The following is a 14,889-nucleotide window of genomic DNA, read 5'->3' as shown; positions in this document are numbered from 1 at the left end:
GCGATGCAGCCATCATTCAGTATGAGTTAGAATGAATACCTACCCACATGCAAAGGAGGGCTAAAGGCATCCAGTGCATAGTAGAAGAAAGAGAAAAGAAAACCAGGAGCTGTAGAGGTTAGTATAGAGCTACTATGCACTTACTTGTTAGAATCCATTGGTAAGGGATGACATATAATCGAGTATTACTCACGACGTCGTAAGGATTCGTCTACAAAAAATTTAGTTATAATTATGCTTTGTCTAGACAAATACCAGAAGAGGGTGTGGAAAACAGGGCTTCCCGTCCGCTTAGCTGTACTTAAGCCACATAAATCCGGGGGCCCTACGCTCCAATATAATTGTGAAACGGGTCTTGGACTAGGTGGTGGTGATATAGGTGCTCCCTCTATAGCAAGTAGTACCAGGAGCACCAGGTGGTGCTGCGGGACATGTAGGAAAGTAGAGATCCGAAGTTAGGCTGGTTGTATTAATAATAAGTAGGTCGAGGGCCCTTGAGTCCATTCAGCCTGTGGCTGTATTTCTAACCTCGGTCTGTTCAATAGTATACTGAAGTTGAGCCTTGCCATCAATCCACACGTGATATTACATATCTATGACAACCGACGAACCGCCTCGGTATAGCCAGGAAACGATCCGCTCAACTTTGGCAGGTGTGTCACGTCAATTTCGATTAGGACTAGCGCAGGCAAAAGTCACAGTGTTCACGTCTTTTTGGCCTCATGCTGAAACTGACAAGCTTCCTAGCAAAGCCTCTTTTTTTTTGTCGCGGGTCTTATTTCATTTCACTGATACGTCTATTCGTCCATTACAGCCGACTTGATACGTTTGCCGTGTGGCCCGGCATGTCACAGCTGCCCTATCTGACTTCCAGAGCCAGCTTTTAGGCAGTCCTCATCTAGGCTTGACCAATTACTGGAATTGTTTGATACTATCTCCATCAGCGCCTTAAATATGGATGTCAACATTTGCCTCAAGATCTCAGACAAGCGGGTGGTTTCTCTGTGTTTGCTTCTTCGTTCTCGCTCATCGTATTGGCCCAATTATTGACTCCTCTGGACAGGCCCAAGACTTTTAACAGGAGCGCAGCTCATTGAACTGATTAAAAGTGAAACTGGAGGCCAAAAAATTATTCTCACCTGCATGAGAGTTCCCCTACCCTCCGACAAGAGTCTCAGAGAGTTAACGTCTGGATGTCTTCAAGGTTGACATTGATTCGGCACACCAAGTTACAAAGATCAGACAGAAAGCTGCGACAATCCCAAAGACTGCCAAATTCAACCGTGGCTATATTATTGAGCAGATCTGTCGGTTGGCAAAAAGCCAGATAGCGACACCACTTGATTTGGCTAATTTTCTATTGGGAGAGTCCAACAAGGTCTACCGAGTCGCTGGTGAAGCTGGCAGAGATGAATATTTAACCTTGAAGAGGCTGCGATACCTCATCGTCTCCAAGATGGCACTTCACCCCATTCCATCTCCGATGAAATATTGAAATATTTTAGAGCCTTAGAAGATGCTGGATACGACTGGAACAATGAACAGTACTACAGATTGAGAGCAGAGTTTGTCATGATACCTGCATTGGTTCAGGCACGGCGTAATGCAAGCGTCCCTTTGCGGTCATCCGCCAGAGGCGCTCCCAAGAAAAAACATCCTGCTTCCATGACACCGATGAGACGTGATACTGATGCTGAGCCTCCCAACAAGATCTGAAAATGTTTCACGAATATGATTTGCGAGCTGAGATCAATCTCCTAGTCTCTGGTGTTCCCTATGTGTTCACTGGTCGCGCTGACCGGACAGGCTGCCGAAAGCAGTGGAAAACTTGCCAGACTTGAGATCATGGCATTTCCCGGAAGTCATTAGCAACGGGGAGGTAATAGTTTGTTTCCCCGCAAATTTGGCGCACAGGGCAAACAGGTAGATAAAAAAAATTCGACTTTCATGAATGCCTACGGTTTGGCCAAGACATATATCCCGGATATTTCCAGCATGCTATTATAGCCACGTGGAAACTAGCAATGTTAACTGTCAGATATACGGCTAGTCCCGAAGAGGAAATAGAGTACGGTCGGTAAAAAGGTCTTATTTGAATGAATTGAGCTGGTTGGGCTCTTCTTGATTATATTCTCTTCATTATTATTTTGTTGTGCTCCGCGGGGGTTTTACCCCGATCTAGTCACATGATTCTGGTCCACCAACAGCCATATTATTTGACAATATATTGGTATTATAAGTAACTGTCAAATAATATGGCTGTTGGTGGACCAGAATCATGTGACTAGATCGGGGTAAAACCCCCGCGGAGCACACAACAAAATGATCAATCAAGAATAAGAAGAATAATCAAGAAGAGCCCAAAACCAGCTCAATTCATTCAAATAAGACCTTTTTACCAATCGTACTTTATTTCCTCTTCGGGGCTAGCCGTATATCTAACAGAAATCGGTTGGGTAATAACTGCCGCTAGAACACGTCGACAGATGTCTTCCGGTGTTTCCTCCTCCTGGTAGTGGACCACCCAATCCAGCTCTATATCCTGAAGCCCAACCTTGATGTGAGCAGGGGAGAGTTCATGAGGCGCCTTGTATTCGATAATATAAGCAGGCACCTTTTCCTCAGGACCCTGTTGTAGACACAGAACTAGTCCTCTCGAGGCCAAGGCGACTTAGTTTGTGCGGACTTTTGATTACTCCCCTTCTCTGACCGTCCGGTTGCCAAGCGGGCAGAGCGACGAGTCTGCCGCCATCTTGGATTCACCTTTTTGCCCAATCTGTCTATATTGAATTATAAATATAAAGGAGTGATGCTACAGCATTAATTAGAGTTGGATACTAAACTGCCAGTTAAACCAATCACCTTTTAGTGCCAAGTGTACTATAATAGGGTAAAAGTTGAGTAGAGCTGTTTATACAGACACCCCTATTTCTGAGTTAAGGCACATTAGCAACTGGGTGGTTAGAAAAGGCGCAAAACACACTACGATGTTTAACTATGTTTACTCTACTGCCAATATTATCAAACATTATTAAAGTGTGGCATGCTTTCTGGATAACAAATATAGCATATGAAAACTTTCGCCAGTCTTGTACGGTTTCCCGGCATTGCGAAGAAAACAAACACGAAGTAGTCCTAGAATTGAAGCAACATCCAATAGCCCTGCACTGGACTAATCACTGGATCAGGAACAAGGCAGCCTTTTCATACAGGTCATTTTCCGCTTTTGCCGGGGAGACCCTTCCACGTACGTTTTGTCAAATGCGTGTTCACAGTCCTCATACGGGTGCATCTCAAAATGCTTGGTCATTGTACCCCTAATCTTATTACAGGCTGTTCTGCTTCGAGACAAAGACCATCACAAACCCTTCCAACAAGAAACAGCAACAAAACCATCACGCATTACCACGACCTTTTGCCGTCCCAAGGACGTTGCAGCTCCTTGACAGTAGATAACATTTCACCGATAAGGTAACCTTGTTTATAATAGAAGCTGAGCCTCATAAATGGTATTATAAAAATCCTTGAGACATGGAGTTCAAACGAATTCAATTTTCTACATTATTTATTACTTCTCGGAGGCCATATGTCCCCTACCGTGAATCCATTAGGATTCGGATCGGTGGGATCAACAGCCACCTGTCGAAAGCCTGTTATCCATCCTCTCCCTGTAATTGTCGTCTTTATAGCATTAAACTCGCCAACTTGACCAGCGCTACCATTATTTTGCCCCATAAATGACGTGCCTAAGTAAGTTCGGTGGCTAAATTTTTTACCTAACTTACCCTTGGCATATAGGGCAGCCATACGAGCTGAAGTGCCGGTACCGCCTGGACTACGGTCAATTCGGCCAGGAGGTAAGATAGATGCACTAAGGGATGATGTGATATGCCCGACGCCAGATTCAACATCATCCATGTACAACATCACGATGCCAACGCCTGCAATTTTCTTATTCTGGGGATGGATAGGCTTTGGGATTATTCCTCTCTCTATTGCATCGTCTATCCCTCCCTTAAGTTCCAATCCTATTCTCACTAGGCTGGAAACAAAGATAGTTAGATAACACAGAACATTTTATCTGAAAAATAAGCGATTATCCATGCTTACTCATTTGCGTGGTTATCATCCAAAATAGCACTAATAGTACGAGCATCCACCATGGCATATATCACGCCTCCGTAAGCGATATCGACATTAACCAGTTTGTGACGAAATTGGATATTGTATTCACCGAAAGAAAATGATGGCACATTTTCAAAAGATACACTTGTGCATTTTCTGTCGTCGCAATGTGCAGTAGCTGTAATCAGACCAGCGGGCGTGTCAAGTTTTAAAGGTCGATCTCCCTTTTTAAATGGTATCATCCCAGTCTCTATCAAGACGGTCACCACGCAAGTCAAGTTGGAACCAGACATAGGCGGGTATTTTTCAGACCCTATAATAATAAAGCCAGCATCGGCCTCAGGGGCACAAGGCGGGAGAAGTACGTTAATAAACATAGTCGGCCGTCCTCGTGGCTCATATATAAGTAATTTGCGTAGTTCATCTTTGTGTTCTCTAAAGTACTCCATTTTCTCAAACATAGAGTTTTTACCCTTGACATCCAGCACTCCGCCAGTAACAACATCTCCGGTGTCACCCTCAGCGTAGGCGCCGACAATGGATATGATTCTTGGCGGGTTTGACTGGGCTGCCATTTGGTTGAACGGACGTCAAAATAGAATTAAACGAAAAGAAAGGAATATAATAAGAATAAATTGTTTAGATATTGTAGAGTAGAGACGAGAGTTCAAGAACCATATATCCCTGACTTCCGTTGCGCGGAAAGATACCCTGTGGTGCTATTACATTTTCTAGCTGTAGCTACTGATTTTCCGTACACCCATGACGGACTGCGTGGTGGATAATCTTCCGCATGACGTCTCTGAGAAGTTAGTGGATGGTGGAGAAACCTATCTATTTCCGAACACGGAATACAAATTCCCACAGCCGCAACAAATCAAGGAATCAACTTCTGTCATTCGTCCATCCGAAGCCGTAGATGGACAGATTTCTCATGAACTGGAGTTCTAAATTCATTGATCCGCGTTTAAGTATCTCTTGTGAGCTGATTGCAGATCATAATGAAATAACGCTACCCCATTATGTTGTCGGTGGCTGATGTTGCACCTAGGCGTTAGTGTGTTCGACTCTTGGACAAGGATAGCGGCGACCTAAATTTAAAATCCACACCAACCCACTCAGTCATCGATGCAAGCGCACTAAAGACTTTATAAGAATGACTTCAAATTTGTCTCATCCAACCAATGATACTGAGCTGTTTAAGTGATAGTAACGAACCTTAAATTCTGGTCCATGATGCAATAGTAGACGTTGGACTTCAATCTCGTTTCTGGAGCAAAAGAATGGAGTAGGCCTAGCTAGCTATTCTTAAGATGCATTGGATGCAATGATGAGTGTCAGGCTGAAAAGCAAGTAATTTACGCAAAATCTCCACCCACCCGCCGCTGCTTACAATAAGGTATACTTTAAAGGCTATGGCACCAATACTCCTGCCTAGAGAACCGAAAGTCGTGGAGCATGGAGATCCGATAAGTGTTAATCTCCTTTCAGGGCTTACACCGTGATTGGAACTACCGAAGTATGGTATTTGCTTGTTCTAACTGTAGATAGGTTCTTTGCTCTCCTTGGAGAGGGCTTCACAAATGAATACCTGTCCCAGTCTGTACATTTCTGCGACTGGATTGCCTTTGCTATGGTCCCAACTGGTGTACCGTATGCTGCAAAAGCACTTTATCGGCTTTATGAAATGTCCAAGTTCGCTCCAGTGCCAAAGTGTGCGGAGACTGGTGCAAGGTTCTCCTTTGGGACTGATGCGCAATTTGCCGCTTTAGAGAAGTCTTATAATCTGGTGGAAAGGGACTTCCTCGCTTCTACTTCGAAAAATGTCTGTGAGGTATGGAATGGCCGCAAGGTAGAAAAGACTATCGCAAATAGTTCACCGGTGAGAGAATATATACTTGACGACACGGGATTTTACCCTTCATCGTCCCTAAAGTGGATCTCTGGGGGTCTTCAAATAAAAGGTAAATCATGTCTTCTGTATACGAAGATTATCAATCCCGGCTACTCTGCTCATGCAGTTCTAGACAGCACACTTATAACACATGAAAAATCAACTTGCCGAAGCCAACGTGACAAAACATGGCAAGACGACACGGAGCAAAATCTTCCACCTAATCTCTTACTTAATCTGGCACAGTACAACGAAGCAACGAAAGCGGTAATACTAGCTACTCTTGGATGCATGTGCCAGTGCAGCATAGTAGCTCTGGCAGGGCTTACAAGTTTCTACCAGCCACTTTTTACTATATTTTTCCACGCAAAGCCCCTTTCTGGTCGCATAATCGCATTTGTATTTGTTGCTTTAGGAACTCTCCTCTTGGAGACTGGTATTTTTTACACAGCTTGGGTAATAAACAGAGCTGTGCATGTGGACATCTGGAAGCCTACAAAACAAGCATCGGAGAAGCCAGCCATGGCTGTATGGATACAGCGGAAAGATGACACCTTACGCACCGAGGGCCATATCATTGGTAAAAGGATCGACAAGGCACTCCTCTCTGTCCATCGGTGTCCTGGAGTATATCCATCAGCTCAACATGCATATCTTTTTATATTTATAACTGCCTGTGGGTTCATATTACAAAGTATTGGAATATCACGTATGCATTGGCCCACCCAGACATTGCAGTTCTTATCTATGATAATTATGTTCCTTAGCCGGTGGTATGTCCGAGAGAGTGACCTGCCAGACTTCATGATACGGGTACAACTCGATAGCTTTACAGACAACACCCAGCTGAACAATGCTAAACTAATCGCTGCACACGAGGCCTCGAGGCATCGCTATTGGGAAGGCATGAAGTGAGCAGAAGGGGAAACTCCCTACATGTGTGAGAATTGCACGTTATTTTCGAGTGCTGTCTTATCTTACAGCATCCACTGCACTTCAGGTTTAATGTGCCTTAATTTTTGAAAACTCCTTCATTTCCAGCTTGTCACTCCACTGCCATCTCAGGTACGGGAACTATTTCATATGAGATTTTCATAGACAAGTGTGGAACCCGACTATCTCAGACAAATCAGGGACTTACTTTCCTCTTCAAATGGTCTTCTTGGAGGCGTACTTGGATGATGTGGAAGTCACCAAAGTCCCCATTTATCCGTTTCATTGTCTCTTTAAAATGTATCTTAAGGAATAAAATTTTCAGGTCATGACCAACTTAGCCACCCAACAATATGGACACTATTCTCATGCACGCACACATATGCTCTTCCAATTAAATCACGTTCTAAGTTGAATTCTCCACACTCTATTTTTAAATTCTCTTTGGATTCCGTATCGTTTCAAAGCCATGAATTGTTATATAGACCAAGATCTGTACTTAACTTTCTGATCTACTTCAATACGCACACTAAGGCTCCAAACTACCTTTGGGCTACGTACTTATGTATACAAGGCTACAGAAGACCACCATAGCAAGCAGAAGTTGAACTATGATCACTCGCGATCTATTTGGTTTTTGCTCCCACGTCTGCTTTCTAGCCGCACTTATACCCTTTTAATAGAAGACACAGCCATAGGTGGTGCTTGACTTTCTGGACCTGTATCTGTAACACTAAGGTAAACAGCTTCTTTCATTAAGAATGATATTGGTAAGATGGTCATTCAGCCATTCAACGCTGCGCTCAACGGGCTAATACGTAGGAGCACACCTCCCTATTCTTCGACCATACTCAATCGACCATACTCAACTTACAATTCCTAGGAACCGAATTAGGATCTAACTACGACAGCTAATGGAAGATTTCATCATGAATCATGATGACTCTCATAGACTCTCATGAAAAGGTCACCTGTTGGCGGTATGCTTGCATCAATTTCACCGAGTAATACTGCATCTGTTGCCTGAGTTTATCCAAATCTCCACAAGCGGACTCTGGGGCGACTAATAACAAACATAGCGGTCATATGCTCGGTTTTTCATGAATCTTGGCATTGACGTTCATGACTTTCGTACAACCTGTGCCACACCGATATCCTCAATATGAAATATTAACTAGATAGCCTGTGGAACAAACATGACGTGGCATGTAGCGCATGGCCGCCGTCAATGACATGTTGGAATTCGAAGAATGGCAGGTATATGGTTGTTAACATGCTCTTGGGCTTGGAACTTGGATTATCTGTCAATCATATATATAACGCTGAACTGGCCTTGCTGCAGTTTACGTAGCCTCCGCCCTAAGCCTCATAAATACTGAATATCACAATTTAATTGCCTAACAGCAAGATCGTTATTTGATTTGCACTCTAGGTTACTTTACGCCACCCTTTCCTCCTAGCAGTCTCAGTGCAGATCACCACAGTAATTAGGGATGTTCGCAGTTTACTGCAGCAAATAGGTCAATGCATTATACTTGGCTACCCTCTATACTGGGGTATGTCTTCTTCTGTCTTAGGTCCCCAATGGGAGGAATTCCCTAGTGGATCCTCGTACTTCTTCCGCTATGCTAGCTGATGTATGCGTGCCTATGGAGGCGAGTAAGATGGATTTAATCGGTGGTGGAGGATAGGCAAGCGGCCAAGTCGGAGTTCAGAAATGGTGGCCGAGGCGAGGCCGAGTACATAGCCGAGCAAGGCCATATTATACGTGCTATCGGCGGTCGGGACCACAATTGCTAATTACGAGATAGCGAATGTAAAGTTGAAAAGTGGTCAGGGGTACAAGGCTTTCTATCTAACCCATGAACAGGCTGTCAGGCCCGAGGCTCGAAATAAGGGTCCTCACACGGCGGCCAAACTCATTCTCACGTCACAGGGCTTAGATCAGCATAATTTCCAATCTCTAAAGTTGACGATTCTTGCCTAGGGATAGCTAAGGGTCTTAAAAAGATCTAGAGTGTATGGGATATTGCGGGGCCTGGCTTGTACAGAGACACGAGGCTCCCTCGATAGAGCGAAAACTGTGCTCCCACTGAACTTGACCTCATACGTGGTACAGTCAGGCCTCATATTATCAGATTCCAAGACATACACTCATATCTGCGACAAGCGCGCTCCTCCGACGTATAAGCAAATGCTGGGTCCAAGTTTCCACTGCTGTATGACATCACTATGTATGCTGCTCCAATCGCAGAGCATGAGCGCCTTCGATTGAAACAGCTGTTCAGTTGGGCCGACTTTCAGCCGACGGGTTCTACCTGAACCCCAACACCTCACTCACCGTGAACTTTTCCGGCGTGAAGGAGACTGGGCCGAAACACCAGATCCTGGTCGGTACTCCGGCTTTGGTGGTCCCGTCGGACCATAATGATCTAATGCGAATTGAGCTGCAGCCGTCTAAGCCGTAGACTAACGGGAACAACGCGGTGTCAAATGCGTTCGGTGGGATCCTCTACGTCCACTACGCCAACGCCGCCTCTCAGAGCTCTCCACCTGTATAGGTTACTCTTGGTTCGGGGGATGCGGCGCAGCCATTTCCAGTTGTTCCGGTAGGGTGTGAGCAGTAAAAAGGACGGGAATGCCATACTGCGCGTAACCTGGCGGCGGACGCGAAATTCTTTGTAGAACAAAATAAATATGTCCAGGCAGCAACTGTCCGACAGGTATAAGGAAAACATCTCCGCCCAAGATAGCATCAGCGCCATTAACACCACAGCGCCCGACTTGAAAGACGGACCGAGCCGCCTGCGGCTAATGCGGCCATCCCGTCATTTTATCGTCATCATATTTGGAATAAGATTCAGCTTCGCCAGTCGTGGATAGTCTGGCACGAATTGGGCCAGCACTGCCAACATGACGACACGTGGAGCTGGGATGCACTTGACGAAGCTACAGTCAATATCTACATTCTCGCCGCCCGCAGCCTCTTTCCTGACGTCTAGAGAGAAAATTTCGGCCACGCCACTATTACGAGTGGAGCGAGGCTAAGAAGTACCCTGGTCAAGCACCAAGCGCCAATGTATTTGACAATGTAGACGAATTTGTTAAATTTGTCATGTCTAAGCAGCTCCACGTTTCATTTGGTATTATCTTCTACCATCAGCAGCACACAGCCTCCCGGCCTGAGCCAGACAAGACCAGTGATGCCGACAAAAACCACTTCTTTTTGACGAAAGCCGCCGAGATCGCTAAAGTGGCTTCAAAAAGCGGAAGTTGAACTCACACAACGCGCTAATGATGAGATGAAGAATCAACCTGGTCCGACTGAAGACTACACCGCTATACCCATCTTATGGAGGCCAGTAGATCCATAGTAAGGGATATTATGCAGGCAGTAGGATTTAAGCTCTTGGATTCCGGAGCCAGTATTGACTTACAGTTTGAGTGGCACACGGATCCAATGGCCAGATTTTGGAACCCGATGTTGAAATCCTCGGCAATATCTAGATCTCCAGCTTGTGTCCAGCATTCTGCTAATTACCTACCTTCCTTTTTTACCGTTATTAGTACGTTTGTCGGTTGTTTTTATTTTAATGATTCTGTTTCTTTTTTGTCGCTGTGTCTCTGTATATAAATCTTCACGAACATCATTCGGAAGATCATCGTGGGTCTCTAAAATGCCTCCTTCAACATATTGGATAAGCCTCCACAAATGAATGAGATTCGACATGGAGGCATAGACAAACAGGTGCGCCGTGAAATCAAGATCTAGAACAACCTGAGACACCCCAATATCCTACAGCTATTCGGCCACTTTAGTTAGCAAGTGAATATTTTTGTTACTCGAGTACGCCGGCAAAGGTGAATTATACAAGCACTTGCAGAGAGTGGATCGTTTCTCAGAGTGGAAGGTAGCACAATATATTGCATAAATGGCGAGTGCTCTACGATACCAAGCAAACGGCCATATATCGCCTCCATTTGGAGCTGTTTCTGCTATTTAATAACCTTGTGTCGCAAGTCCTAAGCGGGAAATCCTACTCAGATGAAAAGCGCATTATGAAATTGTTCAAGATGTCATGGAACAGCATGACGCATCTCAGTCAACATAGCGGATGTGCAGTGCACGGATAAACTGCAAAATAGAAACTACACGTCTCTTTTACGATAAGCCAAAAATGCGGAGAACCTGATATTTTTTCTGTAGTACATAATTTCCTAGAAAATAGGAATATTTATGATAGAGAGGGAAGTTAAGTCTCATAATAGGTGGTTGTTATGTGATGTCGATGTCTCAATGTCATCTTAATTTGATGGCATATCTACAGCAAAAGGGTATACCCCCCTAAATATCAGCGTCTGTATTCCTGAATACTTCTATGTTGAATATAAATTAGATTTTGATAGAAATTATAAATATCAGAAGCTTTCAGTTGAAAAGGTAAAATGGCTCTTAAGAATGGGGAAGTGATACAGCCACGCCCCTCTCGCTCCTACCACACCCTACTAGACCTAGTTGGTACTAGTAAACTTTATATCAGATACTCGGCTAGTCCCGAAGAGGAAATGTAGTACGATTGGTAAAAAGGGCTTATTTGAATGAATTGGGCTGGATGGGCTCTTCTTGATTATATCCTTCTTGTTGGTTTTGTTGTGTGCTCCGCAGGGGTTTTGACCCCTATCTACTCACATGATTCTGGTCCACCCACAGCCATATTACTTGACACATTATAGCCACATTACTACATATTTTTATAAAATCCTGTCCACCACTCACCTCGCGCCAGAAAGATGGGGTAAAGTAGAAATAGGCTTAGCGCAATCTGCGCACGGGCTAGTAGCCTGAGGCAGAAGTCATATGGTAATACGATTATATCACATGACTGATGTTGGCACTATACTAGTTACGGGGTGTTGATCCATGGTTATAACCAAGGATATTCGTCATATATACCTCATCATTCCCATTGATATATAGTGCTCACCCCCTCTCTTGAAAAGAAGTCTTTCTTGAGTATGGGTTTTTCATCCATTGCCTAAATTTACTGTTTGGAACATCTTAAGCCTTAACCCACCTACTAAGTCAATATGGCCTCTTCAGACCAGCAACATCTTAACATCCAAATTCAAGATGACATGAAGTATGATATTCGTATTGAAAATGCTCAGGTGGAAAGGTATTTTCTTCTCTATCAACTTTGAATCATGGTTGAGAGCAGCTTCTTCTAACATCAGCCCAGCGGAGAATTCTACAGGGAGGGTAATCGAAATGATATTCTAACCACTGACGACATTGATGATATGAGCATTCGTCACAATGGTGGCAAGCGTAATATCTGTTCCTGTGGCGAGACCGGCTCCATGTCAGGACCTCAAGGTGCGATTGATCTCGTCGACGATGTGAGAGATGCTAGAATTTGCACTCTCGCTTGGCATGCTTCTATGGAGCCCGGAAGACGAAATTCATTCACAATGCATAACCAGAACCCAAGATACAAGGTTGATATCGGGAATTGGAATGAATCTGGTACCATGGGAGATATCCCGGTTACTATCGGGGAGAAGTAACAAGTCGGTGGTGGGATGTAGTTATATCCTGTTCTTGCCTGAATTCCTCTTTTCTAAAGACACACACACACCCCCCAAAAAAAAAAAAAAAAAAAAAAAAAAAAAAAAAGGAAAAAAAAAAAAAAAATGAAAAAAAAAAAAAATTAACCGAGCCTTCCATATCAAGCTTACTTGGAGGGGTGGTCAATGCAGGGACAGGGAAGTTCATTTTAAGGCACCAGGTATACAGATGCTATTAGGCCGGGTGAAAGTGAAATATAAAAGTATAGTAATATTGAAGTATTCTATAACTAATTTTACTTGGCCTATAGTGTAATGTTATATAGTTGCAGCACGGTTCTACATGTCACTAGTCAGGGCAAGGGGATCTATTTCTGTAAAACTGGCAAAGACAGCCGCTTGTTAAGGTTGGAATGCTTGTAGGTATCTTAAATTCTAAACGTAACCTATCTCTGACTACCGGATACCATAGTCATATCTGCTAATAGCTGACATAGATAGTGTATAATTAAGCACCTCATGTGGCTACTGGTTCCTGTAATTTGACTCTTCTGCAAGTTATGATTTAGACAGGCATTACATGCAGTTGCAGGGTCCTCGCTGTGTATCTATGCACATATAGCCGTTGTCATATTGTGTTTGGTGTCTATCAGAGGTTAGGAGCATGAGTTGGGTCTAGCAAAAGAGGACTTGTTGGCTATTACAAAGTGAGTGCTGCTGATGTCACACATCTCAGGTGCTAATGTCGCTTCCATCTCGCCTTTGATGGTGTAGTTCACCATTATCCTCCGCCTGTGGTTGAGGTGTTTGTATAGTTAGCTTTTTGGCGAGAGCCGAGGTGATCAGAAATTGAAACTAGAGGGAGAGTGGTTGGGGCAGGACTTTGTCAATGTATGATGGAAGTAGGTTCATGCTATGCTTAATTAAGCTCTCCATCAGTATGCTCGATGCTCTCTTGTTTGTCATACAAAACTAGGCAAGACTTGACTTGGCTGTCAACTTGGACAGTATGAATAGTTCCTGAATGATCGAATGATCTCTAGGCTTTTGATTATCTTTCTTGGTTCTGGGAGTTAAGACCTGTCAGGATGTTACTAAGTCCAACTGCACAGTGGGCGAAGAATGGAGGCAATAAAAAGAGTATTAGGATCCATGTGTGATCACAAGGAGTCCCAACTGTTGTATGTTTTATTCTTTTAGAACTAATGCATTATATGACGTCCCTACCGATCAATAACCCTAGGAAGAAGCATAGCTAGTTATGTTGAGTTGAGGCATATACGTAGGTACCCGAAACCGACATCGACTTGTATGCGTAAATGTTAGGTATGCATAAAATATTTTCCTACCAGAGTGATTGATCAGCATAGCAGCTGCGAAAAATAAGTAATATACTATTGAGGCTGGCTTAACCTCCCTTCGCTCTTTCGAGACACTTCAGTAAGGAGGGGCCCCTCGCCCTCTACAGATCCTCTTATACTGCAAGTGATGGAACACCAAGGGGGGTCTTGTAACCCCCTTGCACTATTTTCCTTGCACTATTTTCCTTGCACTATTTTCCCTGCACTATTTTCCCTGCACTATTTTCCTTGTATTATATTCCTTACACTTGATTCCTTGTACCACTTTTTTTGAACTGCAGGGTACTCCTTGCACAGCTTTCCTTATACTACATATCGTAGTTAACTTATCATTGTGATTTAAATTAGAAGAAAAAGGGTATCTAGAAATATATAAGAATGCGTATAAAATATACTCTTAAAAGTAAATACACTATCTAGTGCTATTAAAAACTAGTTAATTTATAATTAATAGATTACTAAATACGGATAGGCAGAGAGTTCTAATAATGTTATAAGTATACCATGTGCAACTTATATAGTTTTAAATAGGTCACGGCTGTAACATGCCATAACCTAGAATGAACTTTTTCGAGCAAAAGATTTGCTTAAGGTTACTATTGTCCAGATAAATTTAATCATGTTAGAAACTAGGAGAGAATATTAAATGTTTAAGCTATATACGTACATTTATAGAGTACAGAAACCTTTAAAAAGTATCAAGTATGTATCTATCCCCTCTGGGATTAACCTAACTACGCAAGAATCAAACTTTTGTAAATTACTACCTAAGTAGTAGCGATTCCTGACTTGGTTAACAAAATCTCGACTTTGACGCGTATTTGACACTCTGTGGCGGGCTGAATTGCATAATTAGGAAGTTGCATGGATCGTCAGTGGCGTGACTTCAATCCAAGCTACGTGCATGATTCTCACACTAAAGGGATGGAAGCTTTCAGCCCTTGTGTAACAACCACTGGTGGCCTTTTTTCCATTTCTATAGCTGCTATGCTGATCAGCCACCTTATT

General features: G+C 43.4%; 3 protein-coding genes across 3 annotated transcripts; 2 read left to right on the top strand and 1 right to left on the bottom strand.

Annotated features, from left to right (window-relative positions):
* Positions 1 to 4,106: 4,106 nt before the first annotated feature.
* On the bottom strand, positions 4,107 to 4,700 carry ATNIH1004_009221 (uncharacterized protein; the record flags this gene model as incomplete). The annotated part of the gene is made up of 1 exon (XM_033573819.1): positions 4,107 to 4,700. One exon carries the CDS (start codon positions 4,698 to 4,700, stop codon positions 4,107 to 4,109), a length of 594 nt encoding a protein of 197 aa, XP_033424371.1.
* Positions 4,701 to 5,540: 840 nt separating this feature from the next.
* Positions 5,541 to 9,420, top strand: ATNIH1004_009220 (uncharacterized protein; the record flags this gene model as incomplete). The annotated part of the gene is made up of 3 exons (XM_033573818.1): positions 5,541 to 5,626; positions 5,677 to 6,286; positions 9,241 to 9,420. The coding sequence occupies 3 exons, from the start codon at positions 5,541 to 5,543 to the stop codon at positions 9,418 to 9,420; spliced, it is 876 nt and encodes a 291-aa protein (XP_033424370.1).
* A 2,620-nt stretch (positions 9,421 to 12,040) lies between these two features.
* Positions 12,041 to 12,520, top strand: ATNIH1004_009219 (aegerolysin family protein; the record flags this gene model as incomplete). Its single annotated transcript, XM_033573817.1, has 2 exons — positions 12,041 to 12,129; positions 12,193 to 12,520. 2 exons carry the CDS (start codon positions 12,041 to 12,043, stop codon positions 12,518 to 12,520), a joined length of 417 nt encoding a protein of 138 aa, XP_033424369.1.
* Positions 12,521 to 14,889: the final 2,369 nt, after the last annotated feature.

The sequence above is a fragment of the Aspergillus tanneri genome, assembly GCF_003426965.1.
Source record: "Aspergillus tanneri strain NIH1004 chromosome Unknown AapTan_6_pilon_pilon_pilon, whole genome shotgun sequence".
NCBI lineage: Eukaryota > Fungi > Ascomycota > Eurotiomycetes > Eurotiales > Aspergillaceae > Aspergillus > Aspergillus tanneri.
This window is presented reverse-complemented; position numbering and strand designations above follow the sequence as displayed.